General features: G+C 41.0%; 2 protein-coding genes across 2 annotated transcripts; one reads left to right on the forward strand and one right to left on the reverse strand.

Annotated features, from left to right (window-relative positions):
• Nucleotides 1-277: 277 nt before the first annotated feature.
• LOC124137089 (FMRFamide receptor-like) lies at nt 278-2,963 on the reverse strand. Its single transcript, XM_046503243.1, has 2 exons — nt 2,840-2,963; nt 278-2,021 (listed from the first exon to the last, which is right to left on the reverse strand). Exon 2 carries the CDS (start codon nt 2,004-2,006, stop codon nt 1,047-1,049), a length of 960 nt encoding a protein of 319 aa, XP_046359199.1. The 5' UTR covers nt 2,007-2,021; nt 2,840-2,963; the 3' UTR covers nt 278-1,046.
• Nucleotides 2,964-7,558: 4,595 nt separating this feature from the next.
• Nucleotides 7,559-12,619, forward strand: LOC124137090 (beta-1,4-N-acetylgalactosaminyltransferase bre-4-like). Its single transcript, XM_046503244.2, has 6 exons — nt 7,559-7,920; nt 8,754-8,992; nt 10,162-10,349; nt 11,102-11,224; nt 11,489-11,584; nt 12,456-12,619. The coding sequence occupies exons 1-6, from the start codon at nt 7,623-7,625 to the stop codon at nt 12,616-12,618; spliced, it is 1,107 nt and encodes a 368-aa protein (XP_046359200.2). The 5' UTR covers nt 7,559-7,622; the 3' UTR covers nt 12,619.
• Nucleotides 12,620-14,302: the final 1,683 nt, after the last annotated feature.

Here is a 14,302-nt window from a genome sequence, read left to right on the forward strand (position 1 = left end):
GTTTACTAGTTGCGTTAAACCAACCAAATCAGTTATAGTGCGGCGAAACCTAGAAACATATCATGGGCAAATTGGAGTTTCCAACTCATGTGCATAGCTTCTGAAAAACCTAAGGGACGGAACTGTGGTGCCTTAAACGACCTGGCAACCTCATATCCCCTTCGAAGTTCAATACATGTATGAATGTGACTCCCTTTCAACAGTGCAGAACAAAATACTAACTCATTTCAAATAGGTTGAGCAGTGCTTTATTTTCAAACATGCTTATGGTGTGGAGGGGTAGATCCTATGTTTCTGTGTAGTATATATATGATTGTTAGAGGCGTAACGAATGATTTAATTATCAATGCCTTTCAATGCATTGTCTATGGTCCGATGACAATACATACATGGCAAGCGTTAATATGGAGATTTGACATGATACTATTTTGACTATCGAAAACAATGAAAAACATACATATTATCGCTACCTATAGTTAATACTTTACCATCCGCTAGTCAGAACACATAAACAATTTCATTTACACTAGCAAGCATGATAAGCGGTACCTCCCACAAATTCCATAACAATCTACTGAAGCTGAGACATGTTCGGCCTGGCACCATGTCCACTGAAGCCAGAGTACTATCGAAATTCATTTGCAATGGTGGTATTAGTATATGGTATTATCGCAATCGTGTTTTAACCATCACGATTACAAAAATTAAAATGACTTCCATACTCTCCAGTACTATCTATACTTATAAGGGAATATGGATGTTAAGTCCGTTATTACAGCAGTTCCTGCTTTAATTGCCTAATACAAATACTCGTACCCTGTCAGTTGCTGCGTGTGTTTATAAAGGTATGCCGATGTTACCATTATCTGTCATTGTACCAGCACCTGTTCTACAGGTCTAACCATAAGTGTTATCAATACAGTTCCGTGTTTTAGCAAAGGCTATATGGATGTTAAGTCCCTCGTTCTACCATACCCTGAATATCGTTCCATGTATTAACAAAGGATATATTGATGCTAGGTTCATGTATTAACCATCAAATGATATTATATAGACGTTACGTCCGCCGTTTTACCAATGACAGAACTCCTCGTTACTCCACAGACTATCAACAAAGTTGCTCTAAAGGCTCTACCAAAGAGGGAATAAAATACAAAGTTTATTGAAAGTTTAACAACTATGAATAAATCTTTTAATCTTAAACTATAGGGATTTTCTTGAAACAACATTGCTGCTGCAGAAATTAAATGTGTGACAAGCGATATAGATGTAATGGCAATGACAACTACAATAAGTTTTTTACCGTTGTCATTTGGCAGCACGGACCTCCGTGTCATTTGAATTCTTGAATAAATTAGACAGCAGTTAGAAATGGTGAGAGCTATAACTGGGATGAAGCACTGGACGATGAAGGTGACATATCCCGAATAAAACACGGAGTATCCGTACGATGTTCGGTACGGATTACCATTTGCGTGGAGCCATGTTCTGTTGAGTTCCTGATCAAAGTACAATTGAGGACTGAGGGCAATCCAATGAGGAACGCTTAAAGCGATTGATGCGATTCCCAAGAAGATCAACATCTTGTTTATGGTAGATTTGTGCACATATATATCAAACATCAGGGGCTTAGTTAAAGCAAGTGCTCTTTGCATTGCAATTAACACAGTCAGGTATATTTCGTATGTGTATACCGTGAACGCAAGAGGAGACACAAACGGCTTTAGACTTGTAGAGATATGTCTTGCAGTTATGAAGTCCGGTAAGGTTTTGCTGAGGAGGCAGAGCACGAGGGCGAATATTTCTGTGATTGAAAGATGTTTCAATAGACGTGTTCCTTTCACTGTTTGTTGAACTCGCAAGAGAACCACCACACAGAGCATATTTCCACCAACTCCTAGAATTGTCAATGTGATCATCACGAATGCAAATATTTCCGCCTCTGATTGAATGTCGACTTGACTTCCATCCGTCGAGTTATAGCACGTTACAGTGCAGTTTGTCATTGTGGATCGTGGTACCTAAAACGTGAACAAGACGTTCAATATCAATGTTATTACCATTCACAATGACATATTTCATATTTCTTTTGGGGATAACGATATGTCTTGCTGACGTAATAAAATGTCATTTCTTTCTAACAACAATATAAGATAGCGAAAACAGTTTATGACGAAGACTGGTAACCAGAACCCAAAACTGAACCCAAAACTTCAATCATGAGATTGAAGTAACGTAATGAGTGAGTGAGTGAGTGAGTGAGTATTGTTTTACGCCGCTTTTAGCAATATTACAGCACTATAACGGCGGGGGACACCAGAAATGGGCTTCACACGTTGTACCCATGTGCGGTATCGAACCTGGGCCTTCGGCGTGACGAGCGAACGCTTTAACCACTAAGCTACCCCACCGCCCTTAATAATTAGTAATGTATCACCGACACGTTTGTCATCAGTGACACAAGAAATGTAAACAATGTAGAAGAGCACTTAATTCTTATATATCATTATGTCAGGTATTCCGTAAGTGATATTTTATGCCACTTGTAGTGGTAATGCTGTCATATAATACAGAAATACCAGAATAAGAGAATGGTATTCAGGCTTCATAAACAACAAATAAGCAAATCCAATGACTCAAACAAAATTATCGCAACTGGGAAATGGCGTATCTACTTAAAGTAATGGCTTACCTGTTCTTAAAGACACCCTACTATTACCAGTAAAACAAGATCATGTCGAAATATCAAAAGGGACAATGGATGGAATATGAAAAGGATAAACATTTGAAGTTTGTTTCCACGTAATTATGGCGCAAATCACTACCTTCAGACTCTTACCGTGGTAACAGCTCTCTACTGAAACAGAGCACACCTCTTTGTAGGTGTATTGCTCATGATAATTTGTTCAGAAAGCATCCCACGGACATAGAACCCGTGGTGTGGCCCACCACACTGTGTGGCGATGTCCCGGCGAAACTGAGTCAATCGCTGTAATCATGCATGACTACCTGTAGTTACACCAGACTAACACCATGGGGTTGAATGGTTCGTCCCCAGAATGACATCTCAATTGAGGAATAATTGGGTAATTAGGATGTATTTGGATATACTGCATTGGCTACATATCGTTGGGTGGTTAGGAGGGATTATCTTGGATTTGTTATTAGTTCTTATTGATTCCACGTCTTTATCCGGCAACACGTGTAATCCTATAACTTGGATTGCAGTAGGACAGCCGATCAGTGCCCCATGTTCTAAATCCGTCATTACACGCAAGAAATGGTATTCCAGTGGATGGAATTTGAAGGGATTTTGTGTGCCTGTTTATCATCACTGAAACATCAATAATAGTTTTTGGAGTCACAGTTATGCGTGCGTCTCTCTACCTGGTCAATACATAATGCATTGTGGTACTTGTCTTGTTGTATACGGTACGAGACTACAATAAACTATTTTGCATTGTATTATATTGTATTGTACTAATGATGATCGGGGGGGGGGGGGGGGGGGGGGGGGGTGCAGTCGTCTAAGGCGCCGCGATTCGCTGTGCAGAGTTGAGTCCCTTGGGTGCGCCAGAAACCTATGATTGTGGGTTCGAATCCAGGTTCACCCGATTATGTTTCTGTTTGTCAGCACCATACCCGTGCTCGTGGGTTTCACCGAAGTGGTAAACGTCTGAGACCTGCATCACTTCAGGCTTTCCTCCTACATTAAGCTGACACACCGCATATAACTGGAATAATGTCAAAAGCGGCGTTAAACCCAACTCACTCACTATTAACTCAAAGGATAAAAATGTAACATTTCCCACCTTGACACTCATTAATGCAACAAATGACTGTAGTAAAAAAAAAACATTTCAGCTCACTGAATCAGTATGGTTTAAAGCCGCATGCAGCAATATTCCAGTTATAAAACTTGGGTCTGTAAATAATTAAACTTGATCAGGCAATCCAGTGACTGACATCATGAGCATCGATACAAGCAGTTGGGATACGATGATATACACGACTTCCCCGGGGACAGTGAATCAGTGAATGAAAAGGCTCCGATCAGTACTAAGATGTGCATCCTTTGAGAAGGAAAGTTCAAAGCAAACAAATTGTTGCTCAGACATACATGTAGGTGGTACGTGACCTGGATAAGGCTATACTGGTTTCCTTACTCAGAATGGAAACTCGAAAAAGTGACCCAATATATTCTTTCATGCTCCCCTTTTAGGAACAAGTAAATATGATTAAAGATATACAATAGCACCGCTATACCAAAAAATCAGAAGTTGAATTGTTGCTAATGAACAAAATGAAATTACATTGACTAGGACCGCCTCAGTGGTCTAGAGGTAGATCTCTGCCCGGGGCGGAAGGTCTGGGGTACGATTACCCTGTCTGGCACTCGGCATTAAGGAGCTAAAACAAGGACTGGTCGGCTCGGAGTCAGTATACTGTGTCTGAGAGGGGTATTCATGTTAAACTGCGGCATGGTATCTCAGTGGGCTAGCACTATAAATCGGCATCAGTCTGGACTAGTACAAATTATAACATAATTTGTTAACATTTTGATAATATCGCAATTGAACAAACAGAATATATATATATATATATATATATATATATATATATATATATATATATATATAGATCCATGCGTCAGCCGAGGCGGCCTATCGAGGAACTTGACAGTTTGACATTGTCACCAATGACAATATTTCTCGTTATAGGTTTCTTATTCTTGTTTATTGTTTTCTATTATAGTTAAAATCAAAAGTAATTTAATATCTATATGTTTAACAAGGCAGATACAACAAACCAGTTCCACCTTTAAATGATTCTTTGTGATTAACAAGATATCGAAGATGACATTCATTTTCTTGTGGAAAGTTCATTCTACAACGCCTAGAGAGAACAGTTTGAGCAGTGAGTATTTTGTACATGGAAGGAAGAGGGAGGGGCTAAGGGTACGAATTTCACGGAGGTGGGGTTGGGGGTGAGGATGTGATAAGATTGAGTGAATATTGATAACGTTGGATGGGGCTGGTGGGTTGGTGGGTGTACACATGTTTACATGAAGGTGTGATGCGATTATGAAAGTTGTTTATTTACAAGGTGTCTTTAACGCCCTGTGTAATGTTTGTGCCGCTATTTCTGCTGCTGCTACTACTACTACTACTACTACTACTACTACTACTACTACTACTACTACTACTACTACTACTACTACTTATTACGTTGGTATAAAATTATACATGTACAATATGTATCAGTCTCAACAAATAAATTTCGCATCTTTTAATCGTCTTATTTTTCCGATATGGCGTCTCGTAAAACCGTGTTGAATTGTGTTTATGGCAGACGTTCAGGCAGATCACGTTAAAAGGGTATAAATACATAACACCAGTGAGACGGATTATATATCGCATTCATGTCTGTTTTTTTCTTTTCGTTCTCGCTGAGTTCAGAGCTGTTTCAGTAATAATGACATCTGATCACGACTACAGAATGAAAAATGAAGCATGGCTGTTTGATAGGAATACGTAAAGGGCGTTATTCCCCCCCCCCCCCCAAAAAAAAAGTCAAGGCAACACATGTAGTGATTTTTTTGTTGACACGGCCGTTACCTGGTTACGGACATATAGGCTACGGATACGCTCACCTATTTATGATTGTGTTTCATAAACACAAGCTCATGATATGGTGCGTGACATATATTTATTGAGAGGAATGTGACATATGTTGATAGAGAGGTGTGTTAGATATATTTATAGAGAGGTGTGTGACATATATCAAAAGAGAGGTTTGTGAAATATATTTATAGGGAGGTGTGTGACATATATCAATAGAGAAGTGTGTGACATATAGTAATGGAGAGGTGTATGACATATTGATAGAACGGTGTGTGACATATATTGATAGAGAGGTGTGTGACATATTGATAGAACGGTGTGTGACATATATTGATAGAGAGGTGTGTGACATATATTGATAGAGAGGTGTGTGACATATATTGATAGAGAGGTGTGTGACATATTGATAGAACGGTGTGTGACATATATTGATAGAGAGGTGTGTGACATATATTGATAGAGAGGTGTGTGACATATTGATAGAACGGTGTGTGACATATATTGATAGAGAGGTGTGTGACATATTGATAGAACGGTGTGTGACATATATTGATAGAGAGGTGTGTGACATATTGATAGAACGGTGTGTGACATATATTGATAGAGAGGTGTGTGACATATTGATAGAACGGTGTGTGACATATATTGATAGAGAGGTGTGTGACATATTGATAGAACGGTGTGTGACATATATTGATAGAGAGGTGTGTGACATATATTGATAGAGAGGTGTGTGACATATTGATAGAACGGTGTGTGACATATATTGATAGAGAGGTGTGTGACATATATTGATAGAGAGGTGTGTGACATATATTGATAGAGGTGTGTGTGACATATTGATAGAACGGTGTGTGACATATATTGATAGAGAGGTTTGTGACATATATTGATAGAGAGGAGTTTGACATATTGATAGAACGGTGTGTGACATATATTGATAGAGAGGTTTGTGACATATATTGATAGAGAGGAGTTTGACATATATCAATAGAGAGATGTGTGACATAAAGTGATAAAAAGATGTGTGACATATTGATAGAGGGGTGTGTGACATATATTGATAGAGAGGTCACATATTCATTACACTATATATATCTAGCGTAATGAATATGTCTCATACATATTGCAATATTTCCCACTGAACATCAACTTAAACGCCTGCATTCTTACTGACAGTCAGAAATTGTGCGCAGGGAGCCCACTGTTCATTAGAAAAAAATAGGTGCACCGGACAATGTAGGAACGAGAAGGTGTGAGACACTTCTGTCCAACTGACTAATACGTTCCTATTTTGTGACCCTGGGTACAAATGCCGTTGGGAACATTGCCAATACACAAACTTTTCACTCTCATTCATCTTACTTACGACAGCCAACATAATTCTATATAAGTCCTTTAAAGTGTGTCAGTGAGTTGGGTTTAACGCCGCTTTGAACATTAGTCAAGTTATATCACGGTGCAGTCCTTGAAACAAGTGGGCATAGCATATCTGAATGTACTATCAGCGGTCGTAGCACTTAGCATTACAATGTTTGTGTTGAAAGATTCAAATTACTGGACGTGCCGTTACATAGTAAAGGGATCATGCGTTGTATTTTCCTTGTATTTGACCATTCTCGGAAATATAAAACCCTTTTGAAGTGTGTGTAATCATACTACTACATTGCAAGCCAATGTCATTGAGGTGGTCACTATTGACACTATTTCATCGACTTCTTTAGAAGAAACAACATGACATGACGGCAATGTGGGAAGTGAGTGCTGTATATAGGTTACTTAACACACACACATGACTAAACTGTGACAGCCAGTACAAACTATCTGCGGTCCAATCATGACCTATAGCCAAAGAGTAAGATATATAGCCCTGTGTAGCCCATACATATTGCATTCACTTTGATGCGGGCTAACCATTTGGACATGGAGTTAAGAGAGATTCAAATGGATTAATGTGATTAAGTCATCGTTTTGAAAACCATTACGTTTATATTCAGAATGCCCTTGTCACGGAAGAAAATAAAGGTTGGCCTTATCGGAGTGGTCACTCTAGGTATGGTTATTACCTTATTTGTATTGGAAAGATCGTCGACACAGCCAGCAAATATTGGCATTGTAACAAAGGACAACCTCTATGTGTTGAACACATGCATGCCTCCACGATCTGATGCAACGCCCAGGGAGGAGGTTCGTAATGACACAGAGACTATCTTTATTGGACGCTCTCCTTGCTTAACACACAATGGTTCTAAACTTGTAAACATGCCACAATGCCAAGCAGTCGTAACATCCTCAGGTGAGTCGCATTAACATGCCCCTGGACATACACGTGCTTTGTTCTCAAATGTTGTGAAGGAGTTCTCCTATATAATCATTACACGTTAGCTGCGTATACACCCACTTTATGTATCTCATCGGGGTCAGAATACGTCGCCGGCAAACTATGCTTGTCTGTGCATGTATGAGGCAGCTATATGAACCGTGTAATCAGTTGGTTGGTTCGTTACATGGGAAATGTCCCTAGCAAACTATGTTAGACGTATGAGGCAGCTACACGGACCGGGGGTCAGACTCGAAGGCTTGGTTGGTTGCATTACATGGGATAAGGCCCCTAGAAAACTGTGCTTGACTATTTAGGGAGCTACATGGACCGGTGGTCAGGTTCGATGGTTTGGTTGGTTCCCGCACACAGAATAGGTCTCCAACCTAAATGTATGCTTGTCGTACGAGGCAGCCACATGGATCGAATGTACATGGATCGGATGTACATGTACCGGATGTACATTGACCGGATGTACATGGACCGGGACCAGTGGGGATCCGGTTTAGAATAGGTCTTCAGCAACCCATGCTTGCCATAAAAATCGACTATGCTTGTCGTAAGAGGCGACTAACGGGATCGGGTGGTCAGGCTCGCTGACTTGGTTGATGCATGTCATCGAATCCCAATTGCGTGGATAGATGCTCATGATATCAATCGCTGGATTGTCTGGTCCATACTCGATTATTTACAGACCGCCGTCATATAGCTGGAATATTGCTGAGTACGGCGTAAAACAACAAACCAACACAAACATGGACCGGGTGGTAAGGTTTGGTGATTTGTACACTTGTCACGGTATATTTCAGCTAGGAAACTCATCCCCATCGACGTTATACCCCAGACTTTAGAAGCACTGGAAGGCATCCACGGGAAACGCTTGGAGCTTGGAGGAATGTACACTCCGCGAGGGTGTGCGCCCGTCCAGAGAGTGGCCATTGTGGTGCCATACCGAGATAGAACCTCCCATCTCAAGATATTTCTGAAAAACGTGCACTACTTCCTGAATAAACAAGGCATACAGTACATGATTATTGTTGTAGAACAGGTTTGACAATACCTTCGTACATTTCACAAATTTATAACACATGTTCATATGAAGACTAAATGCAATGTATTATTGACCAACATTGAAAATTAGTACCGACTTAGGTACCGGCAACGAGTCGCAAACTGTTATTTGCATGTACCAAATTGAAGATGGATGTGTACTTATGTATGTATAATATATGTATGTATTAATGGCCAAGACTGGATCCAACATCTTATTATCCCCATCACAAGTAAATTAGGTTCCTATCCTGGGTGGATTCCACTCAAGAAAGTACCAGAATTTGGAAGAGAGAGAATTATGGATGTCAACTTCTTTACATGAGGAACACAACGTTTCGGAGTTTATGCTTACACCTTACTCATTCAGCTGAGTTAGCAGATAATCTGAAATGTTCCTCATGTAAAGAAGTAGTCATTCATAAATTCTCTCTCTCGTGTGTATCTCTACAAAATCACATTCAAAGACTTGATACCAGTATTTCCACTTTACTATGAAAGTGTAATCCCAAATATAACATAATTTGACCACGTTCTAACAGTCATTGTCTGTTCAAAGCTTTCGGCCATGGGTGCCGTGCCAATCTACACTTATCAGAGGGGTATACAAAATACGTGATCTAGATACCAATTGTCGTACTTCCATTTTTTGTGGGAGCCTCGGTGGCTGCGTGGGTAAGGTCGCTGACTTTGTGACTCTAAGAGTGTGGGCTGGAATAAATGTTTTGTTTAGTATATGTTACAAAAAGTAAAGTAATAGTTTCTGCCGTCTGGTATTATTGTTTGCTTGGACAGAATTATTTATTTCAACTTCTACATTTGGACGGCAATGATTCCCTCTGTGGCGCAATTAAAGATGATGATAAAATAACCATGATTTACATTTTTATAGTGAGTTTGTTTCAATGCCGCTTTGAACGGTTTACTGTGTTTCAGTTATACCAGGTGCGTTAGTTTGTGGAAGGACAGCAACTACTCATACGGGCGTTAGACTCACGCGTACGGGTATGGCGCTGACAAACTAGGAAATTAAATGGGTGAACCTTGATTTGGACCCAATATCACAGGTATCTGACACGCCTGTGCACAGTGAATGTGGATGCCTTTGACGACTGGCCCACTCGTGTCCTCCTTTACGTTTACAATTTGTCATCTTATATATTATAGGCACCAGGCTCCAGATTTAACAGAGGGATGTCAAGGAATATCGGCTTCGTTGAAGGTGAAAAAATGTGTGGCTTTGACTGTTATGTCTTCCACGACATCGACCTTATCCCGCAAGTAGACGCCAACGCCTACATCTGCGACGACATGCCACGCTTTCACTCAATCAACTTGGAGCGCTGGAATCACCGGTGACTTATGGTGGCTTTCTTTCAAGATTTCGTGTAGTTAGTTCACGAACAACAGAGTTCACAATGAATATAACACGATGTATAATCAAATATTCTTTAACCATAAATAATAATCATAATTATTATTATTTGTAAACTATTTGTCAATGGTGTGTGAGTTTAGCGATGCTTTGCAAAGTACTTCAGTTATACAGCGTTGTAGAAGTTCAAAGCTTATAGTCCTTCTGTGACTACTTAAAGCTATATGCACTACCTGATCATATACACTGGGTCACGGATTGACCAATTCTCAAAGGCGCGGTAGCCCAGTAGTCTAAGGCGCCGCGATTCACTGTGCAGAGGTGCGTCCCTTGGGCACGCCAGAATCCCGGTTCGCCCAAATTATGTTTCTAGGTTTGTCAGCGCCATACCCATGCTCGTGGGTTTCGTGGTGCTCGTGGTAAACGTCTGAGACCTGCATCACTTCGGGCTTTCCTCCCACATTAAGCTGACACGCTGATATAACTGGAATTATGTTAAAAGCGGCGTTAAACCCCACTCACTCACTCACTCACTCACTCACTCAAAGGCGCCGCAATCAGCTGCCACGAGTTGCGTACCTCCCTACCCTGGGTTCGGCTCCCAGATGTGTATCATAGTATCATCCTTGGACTGTCAACACCTTACCCATGCATGTGGGGTTTTCCTCCCACACCCATCTGTAATTCCGTCACAAATGGCATTCAACTAAATTCACTTCTTACATCTTTCAGTATTCCGCCCCCAGTACGATTTGGCGGCGTGGTGAGCTTTAAGCCAGATGTGTTTAGACGAGTGAACGGCTACTCCAACATGTACTTCGACTGGGGAGGGGAGGACGACGACATCTACTACAGGTACCTGTTCATGCACGAAGGTTGGGATCTTGTGAAATTTCTTCTAAGTTCATAAATGTCAACAAACCTTGTCATCTCAGGCAATGGGTTTATTATTTCATGCCTTCACAGGGAGGTAGGAAAAAGGGGGGAAAGTTATAAACTAATTATACTGTATCATGGTTTGAAATGTGAAATGTACTTGTATATTGTTACAGTTATATTGTTTTTTGAGACTCCTGTTTGTTCTCATACATAGCCTGTCACAATAATGTTCTTTTGTAGGGTCCGTGAAAGAGGTTACCACGTAGTCAGATATCCGATGAATGCCTCCCTGTACTTGGATCTCACTCACCCACAGAGCTGGATAAATCCTAGCAGGTAACATATATATTAAGAGAGAGAGAGAGAGAGAGAGAGAGAGAGAGAGAGAGAGAGAGAGAGAGAGAGAGAGAGAGAAAGAAAGAGAGAGAGAGGAGAGAGAGAGAGAGAGAGAGAGAGAGCGAGAGAGAGAGACGCACGCATAAGAGAGAGAGTAAAATCCGAGACCAGGTTTAAAATGAAAGCACACGCTTCATGTAATATATGTGCGATTCGAATTTGGAGTAGTTTACAGCAGCATGAGGCCATATTTTTTTAATGATAAATCAGATTTTTTAACATCGCTGAAATGCACATTTAAACTCTGTGTGTGTGTGTGTGTGTGTGTGTGTGTGTGTGTGTGTGTGTGTGTGTGTGTGTGTGTGTGTGTGTGTGTGTGTTTGGCTGCTTGTACTAGTGCCTATTGCCAATTTTATAGTGCGAGCCCTTTGAGATATCATGCCGCAGTTTATTGAGTACCCCGCTCAGATATACTGACTCCGAGCCGACCAGTACTTATTTTAGCCCCTTAATGTCGAGCGCTAGACAAGGTAACAACAAGTACCATCTTTTAACGTCTTTTGGTATGACGCGGCCGGGTATCAAACCCCGGACCTTCCGCTCTCCGGGCGGACGCTCTACCACTAGACCAGGGAGGCGGCCTATCACGGCTGGGGACACCAGAACTGAACTGTGTTAAGAGTGAAGAGTTAAATAGTGTAAGACCTGGTGTAGGTGTGGTAGACTGTGCCAACATATACACATGTGTTACCTGACGAAGACAACCTTGTCCTGTTGAAAATGACAATAAAATTTAAAGTAAAGGCACAACGTAGAGAATAGAGGTGCTATTCATGATGTACGTTTGGGTTTATTCAAATTGCCGTTTCAGATTTAATTATTTGAGGTCTGGATTGGATCGAATGACGACTGATGGGCTAAACAGTTTGAAGTACAGGAGATATCTGGTTGACTTCAGAGGACTATATACATGGATTTATGCCGGAATCGACGAGAGAGAGGTACTCCAAAATGTCCAGCAAAGACAGGGTTGAAAATGAGGAAATATCAAATAAAAATAAAACTTTATAGTTCAAATTTTCTGGTCAGTATATACCGAAAGAAACATGGATTTTTTAACTTGTTTATGTCTCTAACAGGTGTGTTTTGCTCACAACTGATGTAATAGGCGATTCATCATGCGTAACTATATACATGTACAGTATTGTGTTGGTTGGGTGGTTTGTTTTTTAACGCCGCACTCAGCAATATTACAGCTATGTGACGGCAGTCTGTAAATAATCGAGTCTGGACCAGACAATACAGTGATTAATATCATGAGCATCAATCCACGCAATTGGGATCGATGACATGCATCAACCAAGTCAGCGAGCCTGACCATGCACCCGATCCCGTTAGTCGCCTTTTACGACAAGCATAGTCACCTTTTACGGCAAGCATGGGTTGCTGAAGACCTATTCTACCCCGGAATCTTCACGGGTCACGGTATTTTGTAAGGCAAGGCGTATTGTTGTATTAATTGTTATAACACTGTGGCATATTATGGTTAAGCGATACATATGTATGTTGTTAAAAGTGTGAGCTATGGATCATAGCAGATGAAACACCCTACATGCACCTTACACGTTAAATGCTCGTTAAGACAATGAAACTACAAGGTCACAGTAACCTATGTCAGCACAAGGGGCTGAGATCAACTCAACTGTAGTCGGCATGCTGTAGCGGTTACCAACTCAGCTGTAGTCGTCATTGACTAAACAGTACTCGTCAACATCACAACTGTAGTCGTCAAGGTGTAGTCGTCACCGCAACTGTAGTCGTCACACTGTAGTCATCATCACCTCAACTGCAGTCGCCATCATCTCAAGTGTACCACCAGCACCACCACAACCACCACAAACGTACACATCACTTCTCACATATGGAACTAGAACAGAGTATTCTCTGTTGAACCACCAATGGCTAGAGATCAGAGATACAACGCTTATTATTTATTTGGTTCAAGAAAAGCGAGTTCGTAAATTGTGGCCTTAACTGGTGGTCATTTGATGTGTTTCCTGGGTACAAGACAATCGTGAAACCTTGTTTGTCCGGAAACCTCCGTTCTTGTACATACAAATGGACATTACTCCTTAACCATGATTGGTTAATCCGGACAATGTCACTTGTAACTTTACCGTTGGGATTAACGAGGTTCACTGCAAGCGAATAAGCCGGGTACAGACAGTACTTTGGAGTAGTTTATACGATAACGTTAACTGTCCACTCGGTGAGATCTCAGTGAGGTTTCGTCCTGACGCCGGAAACCTATCTTCATGGGTTCGAGTCCCAGATTCTCTCTAATAATGTTTCTAAGTTTGTCTGCATCCTACCCGTGCTCGCTGATTGAACAAACCAAGATAGTAAAGGTCTAGTACTTGCATATCTTCGGGCATTCCTCCAACATCAAGGTGACACGCCGCAGCATAAATGAAGTGTTGTTAGTGCCGATCAATCAAACGCAAACAGATGCTCTTTCTTGTTGATGATTTCTCGGCTCTAAAGAGCTACGCTAGTAGCGAAACAACGCGTCCTGCTTGAAACACGACACACAAGTAACGCGGTGCATGACGGTAATAATAACAATGATTTCACGCCACGTACAGTAATATTCCAGCAATAATACACCAGAAATAGGTTTACACAAAGCTAACTCAGCGTCCCACTATGGTGGTGATA

Source organism: Haliotis rufescens, unplaced genomic scaffold, assembly GCF_023055435.1.
Source record: "Haliotis rufescens isolate VD_foot unplaced genomic scaffold, xgHalRufe1.0.p SCAF_3, whole genome shotgun sequence".
Classification (NCBI taxonomy): domain Eukaryota; kingdom Metazoa; phylum Mollusca; class Gastropoda; order Lepetellida; family Haliotidae; genus Haliotis; species Haliotis rufescens.